General features: G+C 46.8%; 1 protein-coding gene across 5 annotated transcripts in view; it reads left to right on the forward strand.

The window, feature by feature from the left end:
- The first annotated feature begins 18808 nt into the window (after positions 1–18808).
- PAX7 (paired box 7) overlaps positions 18809–24283 on the forward strand; it is a 170039-nt gene continuing 164564 nt past the window's right edge. The window contains exons 1-2 of one of the 5 annotated variants that reach the window (XM_053401017.1): positions 18809–19534; positions 24005–24240. In XM_053401017.1, coding sequence (XP_053256992.1) covers positions 19450–19534; positions 24005–24240 — 321 coding nt within the window. In that variant the 5' untranslated portion in view covers positions 18809–19449. The remainder of the gene's footprint in view (positions 19535–24004; positions 24241–24283) is intronic. The other 4 variants (XM_053401016.1, XM_053401014.1, XM_053401015.1 and 1 more) reach the window with 4 other exon arrangements.

Genomic DNA, 24283 nt, shown 5'->3' on the forward strand with positions numbered 1-24283 from the left:
GGAATATCCATCTGTCCCAAACCTGCAACCTTGCTGTTATCAGCACCATGTTCTAACCAACTGAGCTATCCATTCATACTTTACTTTATGTGTTAAGGCAGATACATGGCATGCAAAAGTGTTCAAGATCCAGCATCTCCAGGTAGGGTTGAGAGAGACTCCCTTTCAAACTAATGCCAGTGTACTGGAAGAAGCAAAGATCACCAGTGTTGAAGCAAAGATTCTTCAACATCAGCTTCGTTGGACTGGTCATGTTGTGCGGACGCCTGATGATCGTCTTCCAAAGCAAATGCTCTGTTCCCAACTTTAAAATGGAAAGCGTAATGCTGGTGGTCAACAAAAGAGGTTTAAAGACTGTCTCAAGGCAAATTTTTAAAAATGTAGTATAAACACAAACAATTGGGAAACACTTGCCTGCGAGCGCTCCAGTTGGAGAACAGCCTTTACCAAAGGTGTCATGGACTTTGAAGATGCTCAAACTCAGAACGCAAGGGAGAAACATGCTAAGAGGAAAGTACACTTGGCATATCCACATCGTGATCAACTCCCGCCTGGAAACCAATGTCCCCACTGTGGAAGGACGTGTGGATCCAGAATTGGCCTCCACAGTCACTTACGGACTCATTGTTAAAACCTTATGGAAGACAATCTTACTCAGCTACGAGTGATCACCAGAGAATAAGAGATTGGACCAATGTTTTTACTTAGTATAATTCATCTTCCTATATTTGCCATCAGCCAGGCAGGGTTTTGAACCAGCCCCATAGGATATTATAACACCAGAGACTTTGGGATTTGACTTTGTGTTGGCACCTCCAATCACTCATGTTCCCTATGAGGATATTTCTCTCTCTCTCTCTTTAGCCTTTAGAGAATTTAATTCCTTGGCCAACTTCATTTTTATTTTTTTTAAGAGCAATTTCCACTTTGCCATTTAGGACCGCTGCATTTAGTGATAAGTCCGCTGGAACCGTTAACTCCCCAGAGCCTGCCAGCCCAGCTCAAACAGATTGCTGCACCTTCCCGAGAATAGGAGAGGTGCTCTCCAGGAGGGTGGGGTGGAATAAGGGGGGAAATTGGCCCAAGGATTATGATAAGGGTGGTGGTGACCGTCTTGGCATTCTCTGCACGTCTTTTAACTTCCCTTCCTCATACTGAGGGTGCAACAAAGTCAGGCAGGAATCTGCCTTCTTCCAAGCCAGATCACTGGTCCATCAAGCTCAGTATTGTTGGCACTGACGAGCAATGTGGCAACTAGACTGGTGACTGGGAGTGGCCGCCAGGACCTTATAACCCTGGTCCTGAAAGACCTACGTTGGCTTCCAGTATGTTTCTGGGCACAATTCAGTGTTGGTGCTGACCTTGAAAGCCCTAAACGGCCTCGGTTCAGTATACCTGAAGGAGCGTCTCCACCCCCCATCGTTCAGCCTGGACACTGAGGTCCAGTGCCGAGGGCCTTCTGGAGGTTTCCTCACTACGAGAAGTGAAGTTACAGGGAACCAGGCAGAGGGCCTTCTCGGTAGTGGCGCCCACCCTGTGGAACACCCTCCCATCAGATGTCAAGGAAATAAACAACTATCTGACTTTTAGAAGACATCTGAAGGCAGCCCTGTTTAGGGAAGTTTTTTATGTTTGATGTTTTATCATGTTTTTTATATTCTGTTGGGAGCCACCCAGAGTAGCTAGGGAAGCCCAGCCAGGTGGGCAGGGTATAAATAAATTATTATTATTATTATTATTATTATTATTATTATTATTATTATTAGCAACGGCGGCGGCAGCAGCGGCAGCAGTGGCAGCAGAGTTTCAGATGGAAGAGATAGAAGAGATGGAAGAGACTGAGACCCCATCATCACCCCAGCCATTGTTGATGCTGGCTGGGGTGGAAGGAAGATGGAGGCAGACAACTTCTGGTAAGCTAAGCTGCTCCCCATCCCTTATTTAAAGAGTAAACATCAACTGATAATGTTGAATGGATTGCTGTGCAGCCAAATTGTGACAAATCGCCAGGTAGGTCTTTCACAGCAATACCGAATTCCTATGGCAAGGTTTACATTTATTCCTGACTCCAGTATGGTACAGCGACTGCCCTGCAAATCAATACCTTTGGCCAAATCCAACAGGTTATTCTTGTGTCCTTATGTTCTTGGAACAGATCAGCCTGGATAGGTTGGAGCGTGGTGCTGATGACACCAAGGTTGCAGGTTCAGTCCCTGTATGGGACAGCTGCACATTCCTGTACTGCAGGGGGTCTGACTAGATGATCCTTAGGGTCCATTCCAACTCTATAATTCTATGACTCTATGAAAGGGCAAGGGAAGAGAGAACACATAAGAACATAAGAAGAGCCTGGCTGGTTCAGGCCAATGACCCAGCAATGACCCAACTTGTCAAAAGTGGCCAGCAGGACCTGAGCACAAGAGCCCTCCCCCTTCTGCAGTTCCCAGCAACTGCTATTCACAAACATTGCTGCCTCCAGTTAACAAAACAACAACAAACAGACCTATGGTCACGTAAAGCATACTCAATAAACACATGAGACTTAACCGGCTGTGTTCTTAGATAAATAAGGTGTACTATTCATAGTATCAAATTGTAAATTTCAACAGAAGTAACTCATAAAGTTCAACAAATGAACAAACCAGAAGACCCAGTGGATCAGATCATTCTATAGTCGGTTCATGCATAAGGTCCATCTGTGTGATGGTGTCTATTCCACCTGTCTGTTCATAAAGTCCAAACCATCCACATGAAAGGTTGTTACAGTTCCGCAAAATCCTTTCACAGAGTCTAAGACAAGGATTTCCGGAATATTGGCCTTGTTTCGCTGTCCTGGGCTTCATCAGTAGTTAAAGCTCTAGGTAATGCAAATAAATACAATATTATGATCTCACACATTTTACAGCAAAAATAAATATAAAACCATAAAAAACTGTACATACCATATGTGATATTACAGGACAGCTGTGATAAGCAGCAACTGTTACAAAGTAGGGTTATATGGACAAGCACCAACTAACAGCCATCAGTAGCTCTCTCCGTAAATTTATCTAATCCTCTTTGGAAGCCATCCAAATTGGGATCCATCGCTGCCTCCTGTGGGAGTGAGTTCCGCAGTCTAACTTGGTTCTGATGGAAGTCCTTTGCTTTATCTATTCCTGAATCTTCCAACATCCAGTGTCACTGGGCGTCCACAAGCATTACGAGAAAAGAAGAGGCACATTTCTTTCTCAATGCTCTGCACAAGTTTATGAATTTCTATCCTGTCGCTTCTTACTCACCTTCTCTCTAAACTGGAAAGCCCCAAATGCTGCAAACTTGCTTCATAGGTTAGTCTCTCCATCCCCCACTTTTCCGTTTGGGCTTCCCTATCCTGAGACTTCCCCAACTCTTTCCATTTTGTGGCGTGGCAACCGGAATCAGACACGGTATTCCAAATGGGGTTGCACCTAGATTTGTAGGTTGGCCAGTGGTGGGTTTTCATCCTTAGGAGGGAAGGGAAACCAACCCCCTTCATTTCTTGACCCTGGAACTGTAAGGTAAAAGGTAAAGGTAAAGGGACCCCTGACCATTTGGTCCAGTCGTGACCGACTCTGGGGTTGCGGCGCTCATCTCACTTTATTGGCCGAGGGAGCCGGTGTACAGCTTCCGGGTCATGTGGCCAGCATGACTAAGCCGCTTCTGGCAAACCAGAGCAGAGCACGGAAATGCCGTTTACCTTCCCGCCAGAGCGGTACCTATTTATCTACTTGCACTTTGACGTGCTTTCGAACTGCTAGGTTGGCAGGAGCAGGGACCGAGCAACGGGAGCTCACCCTGTCGTGGGGATTCGAACAGCCAACCTTCTGATCGGCATGTCCTAGGCTCTGTGGTTTAACCCACAGCGCTACCCGCGTCCCTGGAACTGTAAGTTAAGTAAGGCCAAATATGACCCAGGGGAATAATGTCAATGGCAGAAGAGTGGTTCATGGAGGGGTTGCGGCAGGACTCATCCCTCCTGCCTTGGCACAAAAGCCCAACTCTCCATAAAACGATCTGGCTTCCATCTCCTGAGGAGTTAGATAAAAGAAGAGGTGGAGACGCCTGTGTCTTTGGAACAGGGACGGGTGGAGACTAGGAAGGCAGGTGGGGGGAGATCAAAAATCCTTTCTTCAGTATCCCAGCTCATAAACTGGGGTGGTGTTTTTCCTTCTTTCTTTTCCACCCACCTTCTGACCTCCTCTGTTTGAGGCAATTAGAAGCTGCCCGGGGAGTGCCAAAGAAAAGAGGAGAGGATCAATTGAGCTGACCCGCCAGTCGCTGGCAGCAGTTGCAAAGGGGGCCCAGTGAACTGTGCAAAATGAAATGAAATTAGGAGGACGTTTAGAGGGGGGAGCCCTGCAGGGCCAGACAAAGGCAGGCCCATCCAGTCCAACTCCCTGTTCCCAACAGAGGGCAGCCCAGCATGCCTTGGAAGCCTGTAAACAGGGCCTGGCAGCAGCAGCTCATTGGCCCCCTAGTGGTCAGCTGTACAGCTGCTTTTGAACATGGAGGCTCCATTGCCCAAACCATGGTTTCCACATTGCACAAACCATGGTTTCCACATTGCACAAACCATGGTTTCCACATTGCACAAACCACGGTTTTCACATTGCCCAAACCATTGTTGACATCCATTTGGCACCATATCCCATATGGACTTGTCTTGACCACTCCAATAGGCAGTGGTTCTCTAGGTACAGAGACTGGGGAGAAGGCTCATTTCACACACACACCCCGGGTCTGAGGTCCTGCATGCAAAGCAAGCACCAGCTTATGGGCCCAAGGTCAGTATTAGGGGCGGAGCGGGTAACAAGGCCTAAGCTCCATTGGGAAGGGGGGCAAATCCCTGCCTCACACATTTTCTTTTAAAAGTACCTTTTGGAAGCCCCTGTAACATCAGTAATGCTGCCTCCATGCCAGCAAGCATAATATGAATTGAAAACTGCTCTCTCTCTCTCTCTCTCTCTTTCTGATCATGTTCCTCTGGAATCGCTTTCTAATAAGCAGAGGCTTAGGCTCCCCTTAATGCAGTTATAATATGATTTGGTCTGGTTGGCGGCCATGAGAGTTAAATTGTGTTGTGATGGGAGAAGTATCCACAGGGCCAGAGTCTTCCATGTGGCACCTTGGCTATGATGACTGGCTCACGCCCAAGATGAGTCACAGTTGGTTTTTTGTGTGTGTTGTTTTTTTGTTCTCTACCCAACAAACAACAACACAAGTTAGACTGTGATCCATTGGCATGCACCACAACTCAGCAGAGGGGTAGCATGTCCCCAGTCACCTGCTCCTGTGTGTAGGAAGGTGCCATAGCCTTTGAATGCAGAAGGTCCCAAATTCAATCTTCAATGGCATCACTGCATAGGGCTAGGAGAGACCTCCTGCCTGAAACCTTGGAGAGCCATTGCTGGTCAGTGTAGACCAGGGTTTCCCAAACTTGGGTCTCCAACTGTTTTTGGACTACAACTCCCATCATCCCTAGCTAACAGGACCAGTGGTCGGGGATGATGGGAATTGTAGTCCAAAAATGGCTGGAGATGCCTAAGGCTCAGAAAAAACTTAACATGGAGGCCAAATGGCCAAAATACTGGGAAATTTTAGAACAAGAAGGGGACAGACTGAAATTGCAGAGTTTTGAGAAATTGAAAGATAAAGTGCGAGATTGGCTTCATTATTACCAGATAATGGAGGTTTACAATTTGGATAAGAAGGTTGGTTTCCAGGTGGAAAAATCTAAATTGGAAACAGAATTGTTAGAATCCAAAACTAAGACTTTGTCAAAAATGTATAACTTGCTGCTGAAATGGAATACCCAGGATGAGACGGTGAAATCTGTAATGATTAAATGGGCACAAGACGTTGGACACAATATTATGTTTGCTGACTGGGAACAGTTGTGGACCACCGGGATTAAATTCACGGCATGTAATGCCTTAAGAGAGAATATTATGAAAATGATATACAGGTGGTACATGACCCCAGTCAAGCTTGCAAAAATCTACCATTTGCCCGACAATAAATGTTGGAAATGTAAGGAAAATGAAGGTACATTCTTTCACCTTTGGTGGACGTGTCCCAGGATTAAGGCTTTCTGTGAAATGATATATAATGAATTGAAAAAGGTATTTAAATATACCTTCTTGAAGAAACCAGAGGCCTTTCTCTTGGGCATGGCCGGCCAAGTGGTGCCAAAGAAGGATAGAACTTTTTTCATGTATGCTACAACAGCAGCAAGAATACTCATCGCAAAGTATTGGAAGACGCAAGAATTACCCACTCTGGAAGAATGGCAGATGAAACTGATTGACTGTATGGGATTGGCAGAAATGACGAGCAGAATCCGTGACCAGGGAGAAGAGTCGGCAGAAGAAGATTGGAAAAAAATTAAGGACTACTTACAGAAATATTGTAAAATTAAGGAATGCTGAATGATGTTGGATTGAAATTGAGTGGTTTCTAGCTGTAATGATATAAAGGAACACGGATGAAAAAAAGGTTTTGGATAGAAAATAAGGTGATATTATAAGCTGTAATGCTTTAAGTTAAGGATTTGCTGAACAAATAATCTGAAATGGAATACAAGAAGGGGAGGTATGAGGAGGTCAGAGAAATTTGTTATTGAAAAGTATGTTTTATGAACTATATGTTTGTTTTTAATCTCTTTGTTTGTTTTTTGTTTGTATAAAAAATTGGAAACTTTAATAAATATCTTTTTTTTAAAAATGGCTGGAGATGCAAGACTTAAGGTTATCAATGCATGGACCATGCATGGATCTTACCAATGCATGGGTCTTGTTCCACCCAGCTCAAATATTATCCAGTGTTGACTGGCAAGAGTTTCAGGCCTACCTGGAGATACCTTTCCTGATCCCAAAGATCTGGAGATGGGATGGGCTAAGCATCTGATTCCATCTCATCCCACTGGAACACCAGTGTTTTCATGTTCTTATCCCATTCCGATCACACAGACACACACATTATTTGTTTATTTGGAATTGTTTGGAAGATGTGAAGATGATGATTTAAAATATACAATAAAAGCAAGACATTTCCTTGGAGTAGGGTGTCTTTTTAAGACCCAGGTGAGCAAAACATTGTTATGAATGAGGGAAAGGCAGGGGGGGGGGCTACAAGAGAGAAGTATGGGGGGGGAGAATTTCCTTTGCCATCATACTTTTATCTCTTTCAGCCACCCCAATAGAGAATTAAACGAATTTCATTTCCGTGATGAAGGAATTAATGGCCAACAAAAAAGTATATATTGAAGAATTGAGTTCAGGTAGGAGACCAGAATCCGAAAGAGGACAGGAAGCCTTGATATTCAAATGGGGAGAGAGAGAAGTTATTATGTAACCATAAAAGGGTCCTATTTTACAAGTTAAGACTATGAAATGCATAAATGTAGACCGAGAGATCCCTCTGGGGAAGTGGGATTGTGTTTTTAATTCACCTAGACAAATAGGCAAGCAGGCTCCCATTCAATTCTTGCACACCTTTTCAACACGGGAGGCCCAGGTGTACTGAGCTGGGGGGTGGGAAAGAGGTTATACACACACACACACACACACACACACACACACAATCTCAGTTCCCTGAACAGAGGAGCTTTAGGAACAGTGCAATGGACTTCTTCAGAACGTGGTGGGCTTCCTTGCATTGGATCCCACCTGTCAGAAATATTTTAGCTATGATTCCATTGCAGGGTATTGAGCTAATTGACCCTTTGGGTCATTCGTTTGTTTTCGTTTCAACTATTTTGTGCTTTAATCCTGTGTTTTTATCTTGTGAACTGCCCTGAGATCTTCAGATTAAGGGCAGTATATAAATTTAATAAATAAAATAATAAATGAATGTGCTTTCCCTCTTAAAGGTAAAGGTAAAGGGACCCCTGACCATTAGGTACAGTCATGACCGATTCTGGGGTTGCGGCATTCATCTCGCTTTAATGGCTGAGGGAGCCGGCGTACAGCTTCTGGGTCATGTGGCCAGCATGACTAAGCCGCTTCTGGCAAACCAGAGCAGCGCACGGAAATGCTGTTTACCTTCCCACCAGAGGGTTACCTATTTATCTACTTGCACTTGACATGCTTTCAAACTGCTAGGTTGGCAGGAGCAGGGACCGAGCAACGGGAGCTCACCCCGTCACGGGGATTCAAACCACCAACCTTCTGATCGGCAAGCCCTAGGCTCTGTGGTATAACCCACAGCGCCACCCGTGCACCGGTTTCCGTCTTAGATCCTGATAAAAAAATCAGTATGTGGAGACAAGGCTGCAAAGGTGAAATCTGCCTGACTTGAGGAGGAGGCCATTCCTCGTGTCTAATCTGCTTTTGATGGGGAGCTGCTACCCAGATCCTTGGAGGTGGGGGCAGATGTCCCCATCTGTCTTGGCTGTGCCCAAAGCCCCTTAGAAGTTCAAAGCCCATAAGAGATTCAAGGGGCATCTTCTTACAGCGGTCTGTTTTGTTTTGAACGCCTTTAATGAAAACAATGCTTTTGCTCATTCCAGAGATGTTATGCTCCGATAAGGTAATTGCACAAGGGGACAAGCTTACATCCTATTACGGCTGCGCTCGGGATTTGGTGCCACAATTGAGAGTCCCATGGGCTCACTGGAGCTACACCCGTCACCTCCTGCAGCAGACAGGCGAACTGGGAATGAGTTGGTGCATTGCTTTTGGGGGTGTATTCTGCAACACACTGCTGAGGCAATAGTAAGGTAAAGGTAAAGGGACCCCTGACCATTAGGTCCAGTTGTGACCGACTCTGGGATTGCGGCGCTCATCTTGCTTTATTGGCCGAGGGAGCCGGCGTACAGCTTCCGGGTCATGTGGCCAGCATGACTAAGCTGCTTCTGGCGAACCAGAGCAGCGCACGGAAACACCATTTACCTTCCCGCTGGAGCAGTACCTATTTATTTACTTGCACTTTGATGTGCTTTCGAACTGTTGGTTGGCAGGAGCAGGGACCAAGCAATGGGAGCTCACCCTGTCGCGGGGATTCGAACCGCCAACCTTCTGATCGGCAAGTCCTAGGCTCTGGTTTAACCCACAGCACCACCTGCATCCTGAGCAATAGTAGAGGTGGGCTTATACCAGACTGTCCATGCAATGCTTCTGAATGCCAGTTTGCTAGAAATATCAGGAGGAGAGTGTTGTTCCTGTGCTCAATTTCTGCTTGCCAGAGATCTGGTTGCCACTGTAAGAACAGGATGCTGGACATGATGGGAATCAGAAGTGGGGTGAATTATGCTGTTATGCATAATGGGTATCTGGGTGGCCACTGCAAATAGGTAGGACAGAATGTACCACTTCAGACTATAGGTCCAGGTTCCAGGTTTTCCCACAGATGTGGGGGCCTGGGGGCAACTCCTTGTAAAAAGCCTTTTTCCCAGATGTGCTAGATCTCTACATTCAGGGTGTTCTTCCACCTCCTCCATCTTTTAGCCATGGAGCATTAAAAATGGCGTTGTCATTTGTATCGGTAGATCTGATCAGACATGTGTGATGCTTGATTGCCAGTAAGTGATACATCCCCAGTCTTCGGTCTGATTCCCATGACAAATCACAACTTTTTGAGTAATTTTAATAGTCATTTTAGAAGTCAGAGGAGCACTGCTCTGAGGGGGTGGTTTGGGGGGCAGGTTTCCCTAGAGCAGGAGAAATAATGTCATTTGCTGAAGCACCAGGTTAACTGATGGATGCTCTGGTGAGTGAAAGAGGTGATAATGAATCTTACAAAGTCTGTGACTTATTGGCCCAGAGCAATTGTGGGGCTGTGGGTTAAACCACAGAGCCTAGGGCTTGCCGATCAGAAGGTTGGCGGTTCGAATCCCCGCGACGGGGTGAGCTCCTGTTGCTCAGTCCCTGCTCCTGCCAACCTAGCAGTTCGAAAGCACGTCAAAGTGCAAGTAGATGAATAGGTACCACTCCGGCGGGAAGGTAAACGGCGTTATGTGTGCTGCTCTGGTTTGCCAGAAGCGGCTTAGTCATGCCGGCCACATGACCTGGAAGCTGTACGACGGCTCCCTTGGCCAATAAAGCAAGATGAGCGCCGCAACCCCAGAGTCATCTGCAACTGGACCTAATGGTCAGGGGTCCCTTTACCTTTACCTTACAACTTACATCAGTGCCAACAAACATAACCAATGGCCATAAATGAGGGGAGTTGTAGTTCAGCAGCATCTGGAGGGATAAAGGTTCCCAGCACCTGGCTTAGAGAACAGTCAGAGAACAGGGTAAAATAACCAACATGACGAACAGGTCCATTAATGTCAATGGGTCTACTCTGAGTACAACTCGGATGCTACCCAAGCATTTCCCTCTTTCATTGGAAATACCTAGGTACCCAAAGGCCATTTGTCCATAAAAGACAAACTACCATCTAAATTCAGTGACCTGGCTAAGCAATATGTGTCTCTCCCAGTATATTGCAAGAACTACTAAATAGGGTGGTACCCAACTAAGTCATACTAGGGGTAGACCCACTGAAAATCAATGGATCTAAGCAAACCATGTCCATTGATTTCAGTGAGTCTACTCTGAGTAGGTCTACTTTTGGCTTCACATTCTGTGTTAAAATTAAACATGCTTGTCTTTCTAGAACTCCAGAGATCAGGATCCCAGGTCCCTGGAAATGAAACATCAATTCCTACATTTAGGCTGCACAAATATAAGGCGGTGAAGGAATCTAGTCAACAAGCTGGACATGAGTGGACACTGTGATGCATCAGCAAAGAAAGCTAACACTATTCTAGGCTGCATCAACAGAAATCTAGTGCCCGGATCAAGGGAAGTCCCTCACCTGGAGTTCTGCGTTCAGTTCTGGGCACCACAGTTGAAGAAGGATATTGACAAGCTAGAACATGTGCTGAGGAGTCCGACCAAGATGATCAAGGGTCTAGAAACCAAGCCTGATGAGGAACAGTTGAGAGAATTGGAGTCTCGGCAAGAGAAGAGAAAACAGAGAGGGGAGATGATAGCCATCTTCAACTATCTAAAGGGCTGTCACATGGAGGATGAAGCAAGCTTGTTTTCTCCTGCTCTGGAGGGTAGGACCAGAAGCAATGGCTTCAAGTTACAAGGAGATTCCAACTAAACAGTAAGAGCTGTTCAACAGTGGAAAAGATTCCCTTGGAAGGCCATGGATTCTCCTTCCTTTGAGGTTTTTAAGTAGAGGTTGGGTTGTCATCTGACATGTATGCTATAGTTGAGATGTCTGCATTTCAGGGGGTTGGACTAGATGACCCTCAAAGTCCTTTTCAACTCTGCAATTCTACGATTCTAGATTGTCTATTCTGTGGGAACATGATAATTCAAACCACATATGAGGCAGCTTGATTTGGGGAGAAAAATAGAGAAAGTGGAGGAGAGAGGTTATGGAGACTGACCACCCAAATGCCTTAATATGCCTGGTGCTCCCTTCCACTTAAATAAAAATCTCCTAGCAGTAAAGTTTATTTTAAGAGGACCGATCAACTATCTTTATCACCCAGAAACATGCCATAAGGATTAAGAAAGCAGGAAGACAGTGATGGAAAGAAGAGAATCTGACTGAGGAAGCAAGAGAAAATAGAAAGTGGAGGAGTGAAATGTAACACTCACTCCTGTGCAGGTTTACTAGGGAGTAATTCCCACTCAAATAAATGTGCAATGGACCTTACTATTTATAAAACCACCCTCCAAAGCATATTTAACCAGAATTAAAGTTCCATTGAACGCAACAGGGATTACTCTCGAGTAAGTGTGGACAGGATCCCAGCCCGATCCGATGTAGGCTGACCCAGAAGTAAGTTCCACTCCCTTACCCGCAGTAAGTGCGAATAGGATTGCAACCAGTGGCAGTCCAATCCTGTGCAAATTTCACCTAGATGTAAATCTCCCTTGAATTCAGTAGGGCTAACCCCATGTGTATAGGGCTGAACTCAATTTCTTGCCATTATTTTAATGTCTGATATATTTATATTAGAGGGCTGCCTTTCACTGAAGCTTGCTTTACTAAAATCTATTCCTTGGTACACCCCAGAGAAAGATTTGCTGGGATCAGGGATAGGGCATATAGAATATGTATTTTTGAGGATTTTTTAACCACCTGAGTTCAAGCAGAATGGCATTGACCTGGTAACAATCCTACGCAGCGCATTTTCCTGGAAGTAAGCACTATTCAACTCAATGGGGTTTTCTTTCGAGTAGGCGGGGAGGGGATGACGACAGAAAATTCCCCCAAAGGGAATTTACTCAGAGTAGATCCATTATCCTTAATGATCACAACTAAGAAAGCCAATGTGGTGTAGCGGTTAGAGTGTTGTCCTAGCACCTGGGAGACTGGTTCAAATCCGCCCCCACTTGTCCATGAGGCTCCTTTTGGGTCAGTCACTACCTAACCTACCTCACAGGGTTGTTGTGTCGATTAAATGAGGAGGTGGAGAACCACGTGAGTCTCCTTGAACTCCTTTAAAGAAAAACGCGATATATAAATGCAATGAATACTGATGATAGTAATAATTTACCGTCATTCTTGTGGCTTTATATAGGACAAACATTTCACAGAACCCTATTGATGTTGCTTTCCTAGTGCCCAATGCAGGGTTTCCCAAACTTGGGTCTTGGACTACAATTCCCGTCATCCAATGGTCCTGCTATGGGAGTGTCCTTTGTTAGACTTCTTAAGCTGGACACACACACACCTTTCGCTGTAACGTCCCAGGGCCAGTTAACAGCAGTTTAAAATGACAATATTAATTTGACTTTAAAACAATTAACTTCATTTATATCTCACCTTCTTCCAAGGAGCTGGGAGCAGCCTAGATGGTTCTCTCTCTCCATATTCCGTTTTCCTTCCCATTTCCTCCTCAAAGGAAGATCAAGTGTTCCTGCGGCCCCGATCCCCTGCGTCACCGATCCCCCATTCATTCATTATTTCATTTCATTTCTTTACATCCTATTTTTTTCTCCAAAGAGTTCAAAGTACGTGCTCCTCCTCCTCTTCCTTTAATCTCCACAACAACCCTGTGAGGTACGTTAGAATGAGAGGCAGGGACTGGCCCAAAGTCATGGTTTAAGTGGAAGGGATTTGAACCCTGATCTTTCCCAAACCCTAGTCCGACAGTCTAACCACTATGCCACACTGGCTCTCACTGCGGAGAGAAAGGCTTCTGGGTTAAAAACGCGCTCAGGGCTGCAAAGTTCCCGCCTGCGTCTCTGTTTCCTTTAAGCCGCCTCTCAGGAGCGTCAGGCGGTTCACCAAACAAGAGGTTGTTTGTTTGTTTGTAGCGCAAAAACCTATAATAACTAAAGCCAGAAAAAAGGGGGGGAAATGTTTATTTTTCTTAAAAGAAAAAACCTCTTTACCCCTCTTTGGTTCTCGCCCCGTCTTCCAGATCTCCCATAGCCCTCTCCTCTGGCCAGCTTCAGCTGTGAAATCGCCGTTTCACACACGCCCCAGGCTTCTTAATTGTTGGGGAGGGGAAAATATGTATAAAATGAAATTTGTTTGCCACCAGGAGACCCTGGGCACACGCGTGGCTACTCTTTTTCTCTCTCCTCTCTCCCCCTCCCCAATTTGCCACAGAGTTTCCTTAAGCGCGGTGTTTTCTAAATTTCTTATTCTCCCCCCCCCAAAAAAAAATTAATGTTCTCCGATTTCCTAATATAGAATGGGAAGAGGAGTCGATAAAGGAGTCGTTAACCTGTCATCGCGGGAGAAGGCGGCCCCACCTCTCCAAAGGGGTGGCAGCCGCGATCATCAACCCTTCCCACTAGGCATTGCTGTCGAGGCGAGGGGTCTGGTCCTTTCTCTCTATTGGAGAAGGCAGAGGACTGGGTTCACCTGCGCCTTCATCAGCCTAAAGCTCTGTCCTCTCTCTTCCTTATTTAATAGCCAGACGCTCAAAGTAAACATCTGGAGAGGAGAGGAGTATTAGTACTACCATGGTTCAAATTTCCCACTTGCCCACGAAGCTCATTCGAGGTGACTCTGGCGCTAGTCTCTGCCTCTAAAGGATGTCACATAGAGGAGGGAGAAAGGTTGTTTTCTGCTGCTCCAGAGAAGCGGACACGGAGCAATGGATCCAAACTGCAGGAAAGAAGATTCCACCTAAACATTAGGAAGAACTTCCTGACAGTAAGAGCTGTTCGACAGTGGAATTTGCTGCCAAGGAGTGTGGTGGAGTCTCCTTCTTTGGAGGTCTTTAAGCAGAGGCTTGACAACCATATGTCAGGAGTGCTCTGATGGTGTTTCCTGCTTGGCAGGGGGTTCGACTCGATGGCCCTTGTGGTCTCTATGATTCTATGATTCTATGAGACTACCTCACAGGGTTGTTGTGAGCTAAAAGAGGACGGAAGGCATGAAAGAGGGAGAAAGAGAAGCATGTGTGCCTTCTTGGAGAAAAAGGAGGGATATAATTGCAGCAATAAGTAAACAAAAATGATAATCATGGTTTTGCTAGCCTGGTTAGTAACGCTGCGATGGAATCGTTTTGCAAAATTCTCCACGACTTTTTGCATGTGGCTCAGAAAGCAACTGTTCCAGTACAGTTTCAGTGAAAAGCTGCTGCGATATACTCCCCATGAAATGTGCGTGGTCTGGGATCCAAATGGGACCTTCAGCCAGGGATAATTAGTCAGTCAGAAGTTATCCCGTGCCTGAACAGGATGCTGAACTAGATCTGAACCACACAGGTCTGGTCCAGCTCTTCAGAAGGCCTTGAAAACAACCAGGACTCTTGTGGCACCTCAAAGACTTAATGTTATATTGGCATAAGCTTTTGTGGAATGCCAGAGCGTCTCTGGGAATAAGTGTTATATCCTGAATTACAGGAATATACTGCATGTGGTTGACCAGCGAGATCAGAAGGAAACGAAAGGCAGGAATCTGCAGAGGGTGATAGCTTCGGTCACAAGTAAAAAAACAAAACAGGTGTTGATAGCACAGTCCTCCTGTCATTAGTAAGTCAATCCACACTTTGATGAGTCACAAAACAGTCTCGTTCAGTCCCGATAGAGTCGCTGCTCTCCAGGAATTCCGGGTTTTCCCGCGCAAGCTCCTTGTTCCGGGATGGCCTCTATAAAGTTGCGCAGTCTTTGCACTTGAGTTCACCTCTAAGTCAAATCTAACCCCCTTTCTTTCAACGGGAGAGTGAACCCTGTGTTCCTATCCTACCAGTTGAAATAATTTTTTTCTTTTTTTACTGATTGATATTTTTTTCCTGGATCGAGCCCCACCGTTGAGTCCGCACGAGATAAGAATATTTTGCATTTATTTATTTATTCTCTCTCGAGATCGATATTCCGCGTTTACTCGCAAAACACCTGTCTGCCCGTTGCCATCCTTATCGCTAGATCGTAGCCATCTTCAAAAAGCTCAAGGGCTGTCACGTGGAAGATGGAGCAAGCTTGTTTTCCTCCTGCTCCGGAGGGTGGGACTCGAACCCATGGCTTCAAGTTACAAGAGAGGAAATTCCGACTAAACATCAGGAATAACTTTCTGACAGTACAAGCCGTTCGACAGCGGAGTGGACTCCCTAGGGAGGTGGTGGATTCTCCTTCCTTGGAGGTTTTTAAGCAGATGTTGAAGGGCCATCTGTCATGTAAGATCTAGTTGAGAATTCTGCATGGCCTTGGGTTGGACTAGATGACTCTATGAATCTATCTTATTATTATCGCTCTTATCTCCAGCGATGTTTTCTTTGAAATCCTTCGGGGGGTTGGGGGTGTTTGTGAAATTTAATGTCTCGCTGAGCTTTCGAGAGAGAGGATGAGAAAGGTTATCGAAACTGCATTCCCCTTTAGGTCTGTGGAATATCGCGATTTATGATTAAATTGGGAATCATTTGCCTTGATATAGCGCTGAGCTGAGCGTCCCTCTTACCCCAACGAATAAATACCACTGTGATGTTGCATTGGTGAAGCGCAGAGAGAACCATCAGTTTCTTCATCCCACGGATGTGCAAGAGAATTGGGACGGGGGGTATATAAACAGGGGTCTTTTTTCCCCTTCACAGTACACCACACGAGGCCCCAGCCCACTCCTATTCCCGCGGAATTGTCTACTGGGAGGAAACAGCGGGCTGTGCATGCATACCTTTGCTGTCGAGAGGAGTGGCGGGGTGTATTTAAAATAATAATAATAATGTAGCTACTCTTTTAAGTGTCAAAGGAGAGGGAAGCGGATCAGTTATGGATGGTATACATTTATATATCTCTATATATTGCGCGCGCGCGCACACACACTTTCAAAAAGAAATATACCTGTTTATGCAACTTCTCATTCCCCGCCCCCCCCCCCATCACTTGGCGGTGGTGGAAAAGGAACCTCTCGCTTCTTCCCAGGAAGATTCTGAAAATATTTTCAGTTCGGGGAAGAGCTCCGGTTCCCATCAATCGGCACAGTCAGTTAAAGAGAGGGAAAGTCTGTCTAACGAGTAAGTCGCCCAAGGCGCTGGTCAGATATAAAATCAGGATAAAGGTTTAACACAAGAAGTTGTGTTTGATTGCTCATTTGCTTGAAAATGTGTGTGTGTTTGGATATATAATTTCAGACCAGCTGGTTCAACGAGCTAAAGGAAAAGGAAAGGTGCTTGGCTTCCATTTAGTGTAGTTTGCAAAAGTTTTTTTCCGATTGGGGGGGGGGGTTAAGAAAGAGCGGAGAGAGAGAGAGAGAGAGAGAGAGAGAGAGAGAGAGAGAGAGAGAGAGAAGGGGGGAACAAAGGACACTTCGGAGCTTTGGCGTCGGTGCCCGCTGGGAAGGAGGGATGGAGTCATCCTCCTTAAAGCTTCAGAGGAAGGGGGGAGACCAGCTGCCTTCACCCCTCCTTCTCCGCCCCTGCCACTGTCCTGGGTTTCAGAGAATTATGATCGCTGTTTAGGAGAGGAGGGACGTCGTAGCCTGGGCTAAATTGACCCAAACAAACCAAATCGACTAGAAAAAGATGATTCACATGTTCCTACTCCTATTGGTATTAATGTCAAAGATCTAGCTATTGTGCTTCGGCTGGGAAAGGGGTATGGGTTAATAATGATAATTATTAAGAAAAAGCTGGAACACGCAACCTTAACTAGTTCTGGGTAAGAGACGGAGAAAGGTTGTTCTTTTTTCATTTCAGAAAATGCTTCTCGGTTGTGGGAAGGGGGAATAAGCCCCGCTGACCTCGGTGGTGCTTCCGATTGAGACGTGTATAGGATGGGGGGCTGCAGTCCTAGGTGCCGTGAAACCCACTAGGACTTACTCCGAGAGAACGTGCGTACGAAAGGGCTGCTATCCTTAGGCGCCGCTTCGCGGGAAAACGTTCCCATCGAGCTCAACAGAGCTTGCTTCCGAGTAAACGTGCATGGAATCTGGCTGCTCCCGGGCTGTTGTTCGCCGGGTAGGTTGCGCAGGAGACGAACCACACACACACACACGCACCAGATTCACTGAAACATGCCCCTCCCCGGAGTATATATGAATTATAGGATCGGATTGCGCCTCTTGAACGATCTTGAGCTCTTTCAGGTAACACGAGTGGGGCCTTATTGCCAGATCCACGTGGCTAGGATCCGGGCTGCCTGGCTGCGATCTTCGCGTTCCAAGACCCCATGAAACCAGCAGCCGACAAAAATCGATTCGCCAAGTGGGGAGGGGGGAGAGAGAAAGACGTGTAGACCTTACACCTGAGTGTCTAACTCTCAAGAAATTATATGGAGTGGGGAAAGAGACTTAAAAGGGGCTGAGCGACCCACTGGCTCGCTTCTAACCATGCTGTTACTCTTAAGTAAATCCTAGTACAGTATTGATATGTTTGTTCTTTTCCACAAAAGTCTATTGCCTTCCAAGTTAACAGAGAAGCCATGCTGCGAAGTCTACTCGGAAGCAAGCCCTCTCCTGCTCAGAGGTCCGAGGGGAGCGATCCTCCAGCTGCTTAAAGCTACCGGTAAATGAGGGTCCCTTCCTCGACTCACAGCTGCCCTTAAGTCATTTTCGGGGGGGGGGAATACCTGCTAGGTGTGAAGGCAGGAAGACCTCCTTGACTGACTGGAAGAGTTGTGGGTCCCGATGTATGAATCGTATCTGCTCCTGCTGTTCTGAAACCTATTGAGGAGACGTTGTCTCTCAAATATATATTATACATGTATGATGCAGTCAAGGTGGACGGGTCTCTCTCCCCAGGTTTAAGGCTTGGATTGAGGTAAGGGGGTTCCCGGTTATCACTTCCTTCTGCTTAGGACAGAATTGATGTCCCTCCTAGACTCCCTTTAGCGGGGAAATGACTGCTTATTTTTGTGTGGAAACCTCTATTCTAATAAGTTGGGGGGCAGAGAAGCGGTCCCTGGAGGAGTTAGGGCGACGGAGTTGAGGGGAGAGTGCTAAGGTCCCCCCTCTCTCTCCCCTTTTCCTCGCCCCCCCAAAAAACCTCATTTGTCCTGGGAAATGGCTACTTTTGACGAAATAGTGGTTTGTTTGTTTTCTTGGAGGGGGGGAGCGAAGGGACGTCATTCTTCCGCCTCCCCAGGTAAACTTTGGGAAAGTTTTTTTTTTTTTTAAAAAAGAAATGATCGGAATACTAGCACTTAAGAATATATATAGATATATAGGGGAAGATTCCGTTTTCTCTCCTACGGAGACAACCACCACCCACTTTTTAAAAAACAAATCCTCTAGATATACCGTAGGTCTGGGAGATGCGGGGGGGACACACCAGCCCGTTTGCGATTGGCTCAAGCCTCGGAGTTAAATCTCCCTTCTCTGCGCTCATGAATAAAAAAAGGAGGTTTTTTAGAAGGGAGAAAGGGGGGAGGAAATCCCCACTCCGCAGCCTATCAGAGTTGCTTCGGTCTCCCTTTCTTGCATTTCCCCCGATGCGCCAAAGTTCAGCCCGTCTTCACAACTTCCAACCCTTCCTATCCTAGCAGTCATCAGACACCCCCCCTTCTTCTTCTCCTCCCCCCCAAAAAAGAAGCAACACACGCACGCAAAATAAGAGTGAGGGAAGGAAGGGGGAAGGAAGGAAGAAGGAGGCAAAGGAGGGGGGGGGAGAAAACCTTCCACAATCCTCCTCTAAAGAAATTCAACCTCTGCTCGCTTTCACTCCACAGTCTTCATCGCGCATTCCTAAAGGACGCAAGCTCAGTTCCAGCTGGTCAATTTCAACCCCCCCTTTTTTCATTTTTTTTAAACTCTGGGGGGGCTTTGGGGGAGGCGAGTGACTGAGGTTTTCCAAGAGGGGACAGACCAGAGGAGGGGTCCTCTCTCCTTCTGTCTCTCTCCACGTTCTCTCTCCCCGCACCCCATTTTTTTGGTAAAAAAAAATTATATAGACACTTTTTTTCTTGCAAAGATTTGGACTCCCCTTTTTTCTCCGGCTTTCTCGACTTGAAACCTTCCATCCCAGCGGCCCCCCCTTTCCTCCTTCCCTCCCACCCACCCGTTCATCCCAGCAGCCTCGTCTGGAGTATGGCTGCGCTCCCTGGGACAGTACCAAGGATGATGCGCCCAGCACCCGGACAGAATTATCCCCGCACCGGATTTCCTTTAGAAGGTAAGCAGGCGGCTCATTTTTCCCTTCTCAGGTTAGATACTTGTTTTTTTTAAAAAAAGAAGAATTTAATTACAAAATAAAAATGTTAGCGTTTGATTTTCCTTCTTAGCGGGGCCTTCCGATTCGTTTCATTTTTAAACTTTTCGCCATTATTCTCTTAAACTTTCAGCCCGTGTTCTTAATTTTTTAAAAGGAGGCATTTGTTCAAAAGGAAGTTTCGTTTTTAAAGCGCGCTTGGAAACCGCCCTAAAGCCAGTCCCCTTTTACTGGGGAGGAAGCCCTCTTGCCGGGCTTACTCCTGAGTAAAGACGGCGCTTACAACCGCCTGCTTGCGAGGGTAGGCGCGTTTGGGACAAAGCGGGTCTTTTTCACTCTGCGAGCCAGCCTGCGCGTGATGGAAGGAGTCAGGCGTTTCTCGCTGCCGTTTGGCATTCCTAAGTTTCCCTCCAAATCCTAAAGAGACACCAATTTTCCAAACTGTGGTCGTTATATATATATAATATATTGTGGGGTTGTTTCGTTTGCCATTGACTCGTCGCAGACCGTTTTGGAAGGGGCTTTTGAATGAACTTTGCGCAGCTGGCTCCCTTCCTTTACCCCCGCTTGCCGTTTGCATGAAAATGTCTGTTCGTCCTCCACCGCCCCTTACCCCAAAACCAAAGTCCGGCGATGATATTTTTCGGTTTAAAAACGAGAAGCGAGTGAAAGCGACCCGGCGCGTCTGCGATGGAACGTTGGGCGCGCCAAAGGTTCGGAAAGAACTTGTCACTTTCTCTTGTCAATTACTCCCACGTTCTCTCGCCTCTACAACCTCCCACCCCCCTCTCTCTCTTTATATTTGAATGAGAGCGAGAAGTAATTAGAAAGCGGCTTTCCGACATCTCTCCCCTAAAAAAAAAACCCACACAATTTTCTCCAGTCTCTCCCCCGCCCCCCCACAGGTCCCCTGATTGGCGACCAAACCAGAATTAAACAAACTCCGGGTCCCCTTCCCTGCATTTATTAAAGCAAAGCTCGCTCAGCCGAGAGCGTGCTCAAGTGGGCGAGCAGGCAGTGGGGGGGGGGCGAGCAGGCAGGGGACCCACGCCGGCTGCGCAAAAACCCACACGCCGCGGGGATTTGGAGTGAAGGGCCTCCTTTTCTGCGAGCAAATGAAGTGAAGCGGCGCTGGAAAGGGAAAAAGAGATCAGGGGGATTACCAAAATATTTGCACAACGTGATGGGGAATAATGACGAGGCGGAGCGGCCGGCCGGTCCAGGCGCCTCTCGGAGGCAGGCTGAGCCCACTCGAGGCTGAGCTGTGGCTAATGACAGCGCGCGCCGAGTGACTCCGAATTAGCGGCGCGTGATTCTTGATTAAACCGCCAGGCGAGGACAGGAATCCACTTTCCTCTCCGCCAAGAAGTGTGGAAGTCGCGGGTTAGAGGGGGGGAGAGAGAGAAAGAGAAAGAGAGACCATCATATAACACCCCCCATCCCTGTCTCTTTTTTTCTCTCCCCCACCCCAATTTCCAAATGTGATGGGGAGCCACCATCCTCGAAGCGAGGAAGAAATATTAAAAAGAGAGAGGGAGGGAGGAGGGGGGGAGAGAAACCCGAATACTTTTCTCTCTCACACCACCCCTCAAAATAAAATTCATGTCTACTTTTCCACTACCAGAAAATTGGGGGAATATGTGACTTTAAATACCCGCTTAAAGCAATATTTATATTTGAAAGTTTTCTCCGGGTCTCATTCAAGTGCTGGAGTCCTAAGAAAGAGCGCTTGGGAAGATGGGCGCTTTTCATAACGCAGATTTGGCTTTATGGAATACTTTTAAAAAATATATCAGGAAGCGTGCACACGTATAAAATAGACTTTTATTTTATGTGAGAACTATCTGTATATGTGTATAAAAGCATCATAAAAAGCATCATATAAAAATATAAAAGCGAGCTTACTTTGGATCCCATTTATGATTTGGTTAATCACTAAATACTGATAATCCCTGATTTATATATACTGAAATGAACTCTTTCTATATATGCATATAAATTGATTTATGTAAAGATGAACAGGTATTCCTTATATGTGTGTGTGTCTCCATACAGTATATGTTTGAACAGAAATACGTAACACAAAAACACTTTCCCCAAAAAACCTTGGCTGTTTTCAAGCCTAACAGATCACAGAAAGGGGGGCATGAGGTTTCTATAACGGCGCCGTTCTCCAAGCTGGGTAAGGATGAGGGAGAAAGGACATTTTGTAGTTTATCAAAAGTAGTGGTTTGGGGAGAGGGGGTTAGAAGACGTTGGTGGTTGTTATTTGCAGGGGGCGCGTGTAGGCCAAACGAGAGAAGACGAAGAAAAAGGACAACCTTACACAGATAGAGATCAAGGCAGCTGAGAGGGAAACGCAAACAGATGTCTGCGCGCTCAGCTGGAGAGGCGCCCAGGGAACCATTTATAAAATATATATTGGGGTTAAGGGGAGGAGGAGGGGAGGGGAATTTTGAGAAGTTTTGGCGCAGACCGATCTGTGGGAAAGCGACAAAGCGCCTGGTATTTGCCTCCAACTTACTCAGAGAAGACCCACTGAAAGGGATGGGCCGAAGGTAACGCTGTCCATTCCTTTCACTGGTCCCGACGTCCTGTATTTAAAATGAACCCCGGGAGAGGAAAACCCCGGAACCGGGCGCCGCTCTCCTCCTGGGTTCAGTGAAACTCCCGGGGGAGAGAGGTTCGGATCTCCGTCAGAGACATTAAAGGGAGAAACTGGCTGCAAAGGAGTCTTGGGGGGCATGTCTACGCGAGAGTAAGCCCCACAAAAGCCCAATGGGGCTTCCTTTCTGAGGGGTCATCCGGGCATGCTTGCTCCCGAGGGAGCTCACGCCTGGCTGAATAAAGCGGGCCTTACTCCCGAGGAGCTGGCGCCTAGGATGCTGTTGCGCGAGTGTTTGGCGCGCAGCGCGATCCTAAGGAAGAGTGGTTCCTCTTTGTTCCCTGCGGCTTATTCTTGGAGCAAGCGCGTGTAAGGCAGTAGCTGGCAGTTAAATATGTTTTCAGGGGGGGAGTGTGAGAAAAACCCGCCCCAGCACACGGCCTTGCCAGTTACACTGAAAGTTCTCAAACCTGTCTTTGTAAGCTGTCTCTGACGCATACACAGAGTGCCGATCATTTGGGCCTCGACTCGGTTTAGACCTCGTAATTGAAGCAGGAAAGTATATTCTGATCGGGACCGCGATCCCAAAGCCCTGATTTTGGTGTGGTTCTTAGGAGGGGTTGGGAAAAAGAAAGAGGCGTGTTTCACGTGCCCGCGTGTCGTTTGAACATAAAACAGCCCTTTGGCTTCTAAAAGCGAGAAATTTTAGAAAGGAGGGATGTTACCACGGGGCAGAGATATTTAAGGAAGGCTCACCTTCATAACGTTTCATTGTAACCAGAATTTATTCCTGCTTATCTGGACCTGGGTTCAAGGGGAGCTTTATTCTTCCAGAATCCGCATCGATAAAGACCATAGAACTTTTTGTGGGGGGTGAAATTTCCTAAGATTGAGGGGGGACACCCCCAAAAATAGTCGCTTTCCTCCAAGTCTTTAGTTATGTGGATTGTGGATAAGGCCTCTGAGTGGGTCCTCCGTTGGAGTACTCCAAATCCAGACCAAACGCGCCGGTGATGGACGCTTCGGTGTAATCCGAATTGCTGTAAAATCCTCCGTTCATTCCCTTCCCCTTAGATATCAGTTCGATAAATAAAAAATCGTAGAGACTTACTTCCGGACAAACATGGTTAGGATCGGGAACCAGAATGTTGTGAATTTTATCTTTCAGCTCCCCACTTTTTAAAATAAAATAAAATAAACTTATCAGCCACGATTTGAGTCCGGAACTAAACTTGAACTGGGTTCAGTCAGAAACGGCCTCGCCCTCTTTAGTTTTCTCCAGCTCCGCTGTGAATCGGACCGGGACCTTACTTCCGAGTAACTGTATTGACAATAAAGGAGGGTGTGCGCGCGTGTTGTGTGAGCCTGTACTAAATAAAAACCCGATTCACTTTCTTCCCCATCTCAAGACAGTGATAAATTTGCCGATCCAGATAACAAGTTTGTCTCTAAATTCAAATAGGCGAGATCTAGATTATAGAGGTGCTTCCTTATACACCCAGCAAGTTATCTATAACTACCGGGAATATGTGGATAAAACGAAGTGAGTACAAAAGTAGGTGTTGCCCGCTCCGCATCACAAAAGGGAGACTGCGGTGGATCTGGTCCCGAGATCCACTTATGCTGTGAGCCAATAAACGGGTTCGGTCGGGACTTACTCCGCGATACGGGTCTGGTCCGAAATCCGGTTAAATTCAGGCGGGGTAGGTAAAGGAGGGCAGCCTTACCTCGGTTAAAGTGTGATAAGGGCTTTAACCCGAGGGAACCCGCAGGTAAAAGTCACCTTTGCCTTCTCTCTCCCTCTCCCTCTCTTCTCCTTTACCTCGCAGTCTCTACCCCGCTGGGCCAAGGCCGGGTCAACCAGCTGGGCGGCGTCTTCATCAACGGGAGACCCCTCCCCAATCACATCCGCCACAAGATCGTGGAAATGGCCCACCACGGGATCCGGCCCTGCGTCATCTCCCGCCAGCTCCGCGTCTCCCACGGCTGCGTCTCCAAAATCCTCTGCAGGTACCAGGAGACCGGCTCCATCCGCCCAGGAGCCATCGGTGGAAGCAAACCCAGGGTGAGTGAATGGGAGTCCCCGGGGTGGCTACCTCGGGCACGCG

This window comes from Podarcis raffonei, chromosome 8, assembly GCF_027172205.1.
Source record: "Podarcis raffonei isolate rPodRaf1 chromosome 8, rPodRaf1.pri, whole genome shotgun sequence".
NCBI lineage: Eukaryota > Metazoa > Chordata > Lepidosauria > Squamata > Lacertidae > Podarcis > Podarcis raffonei.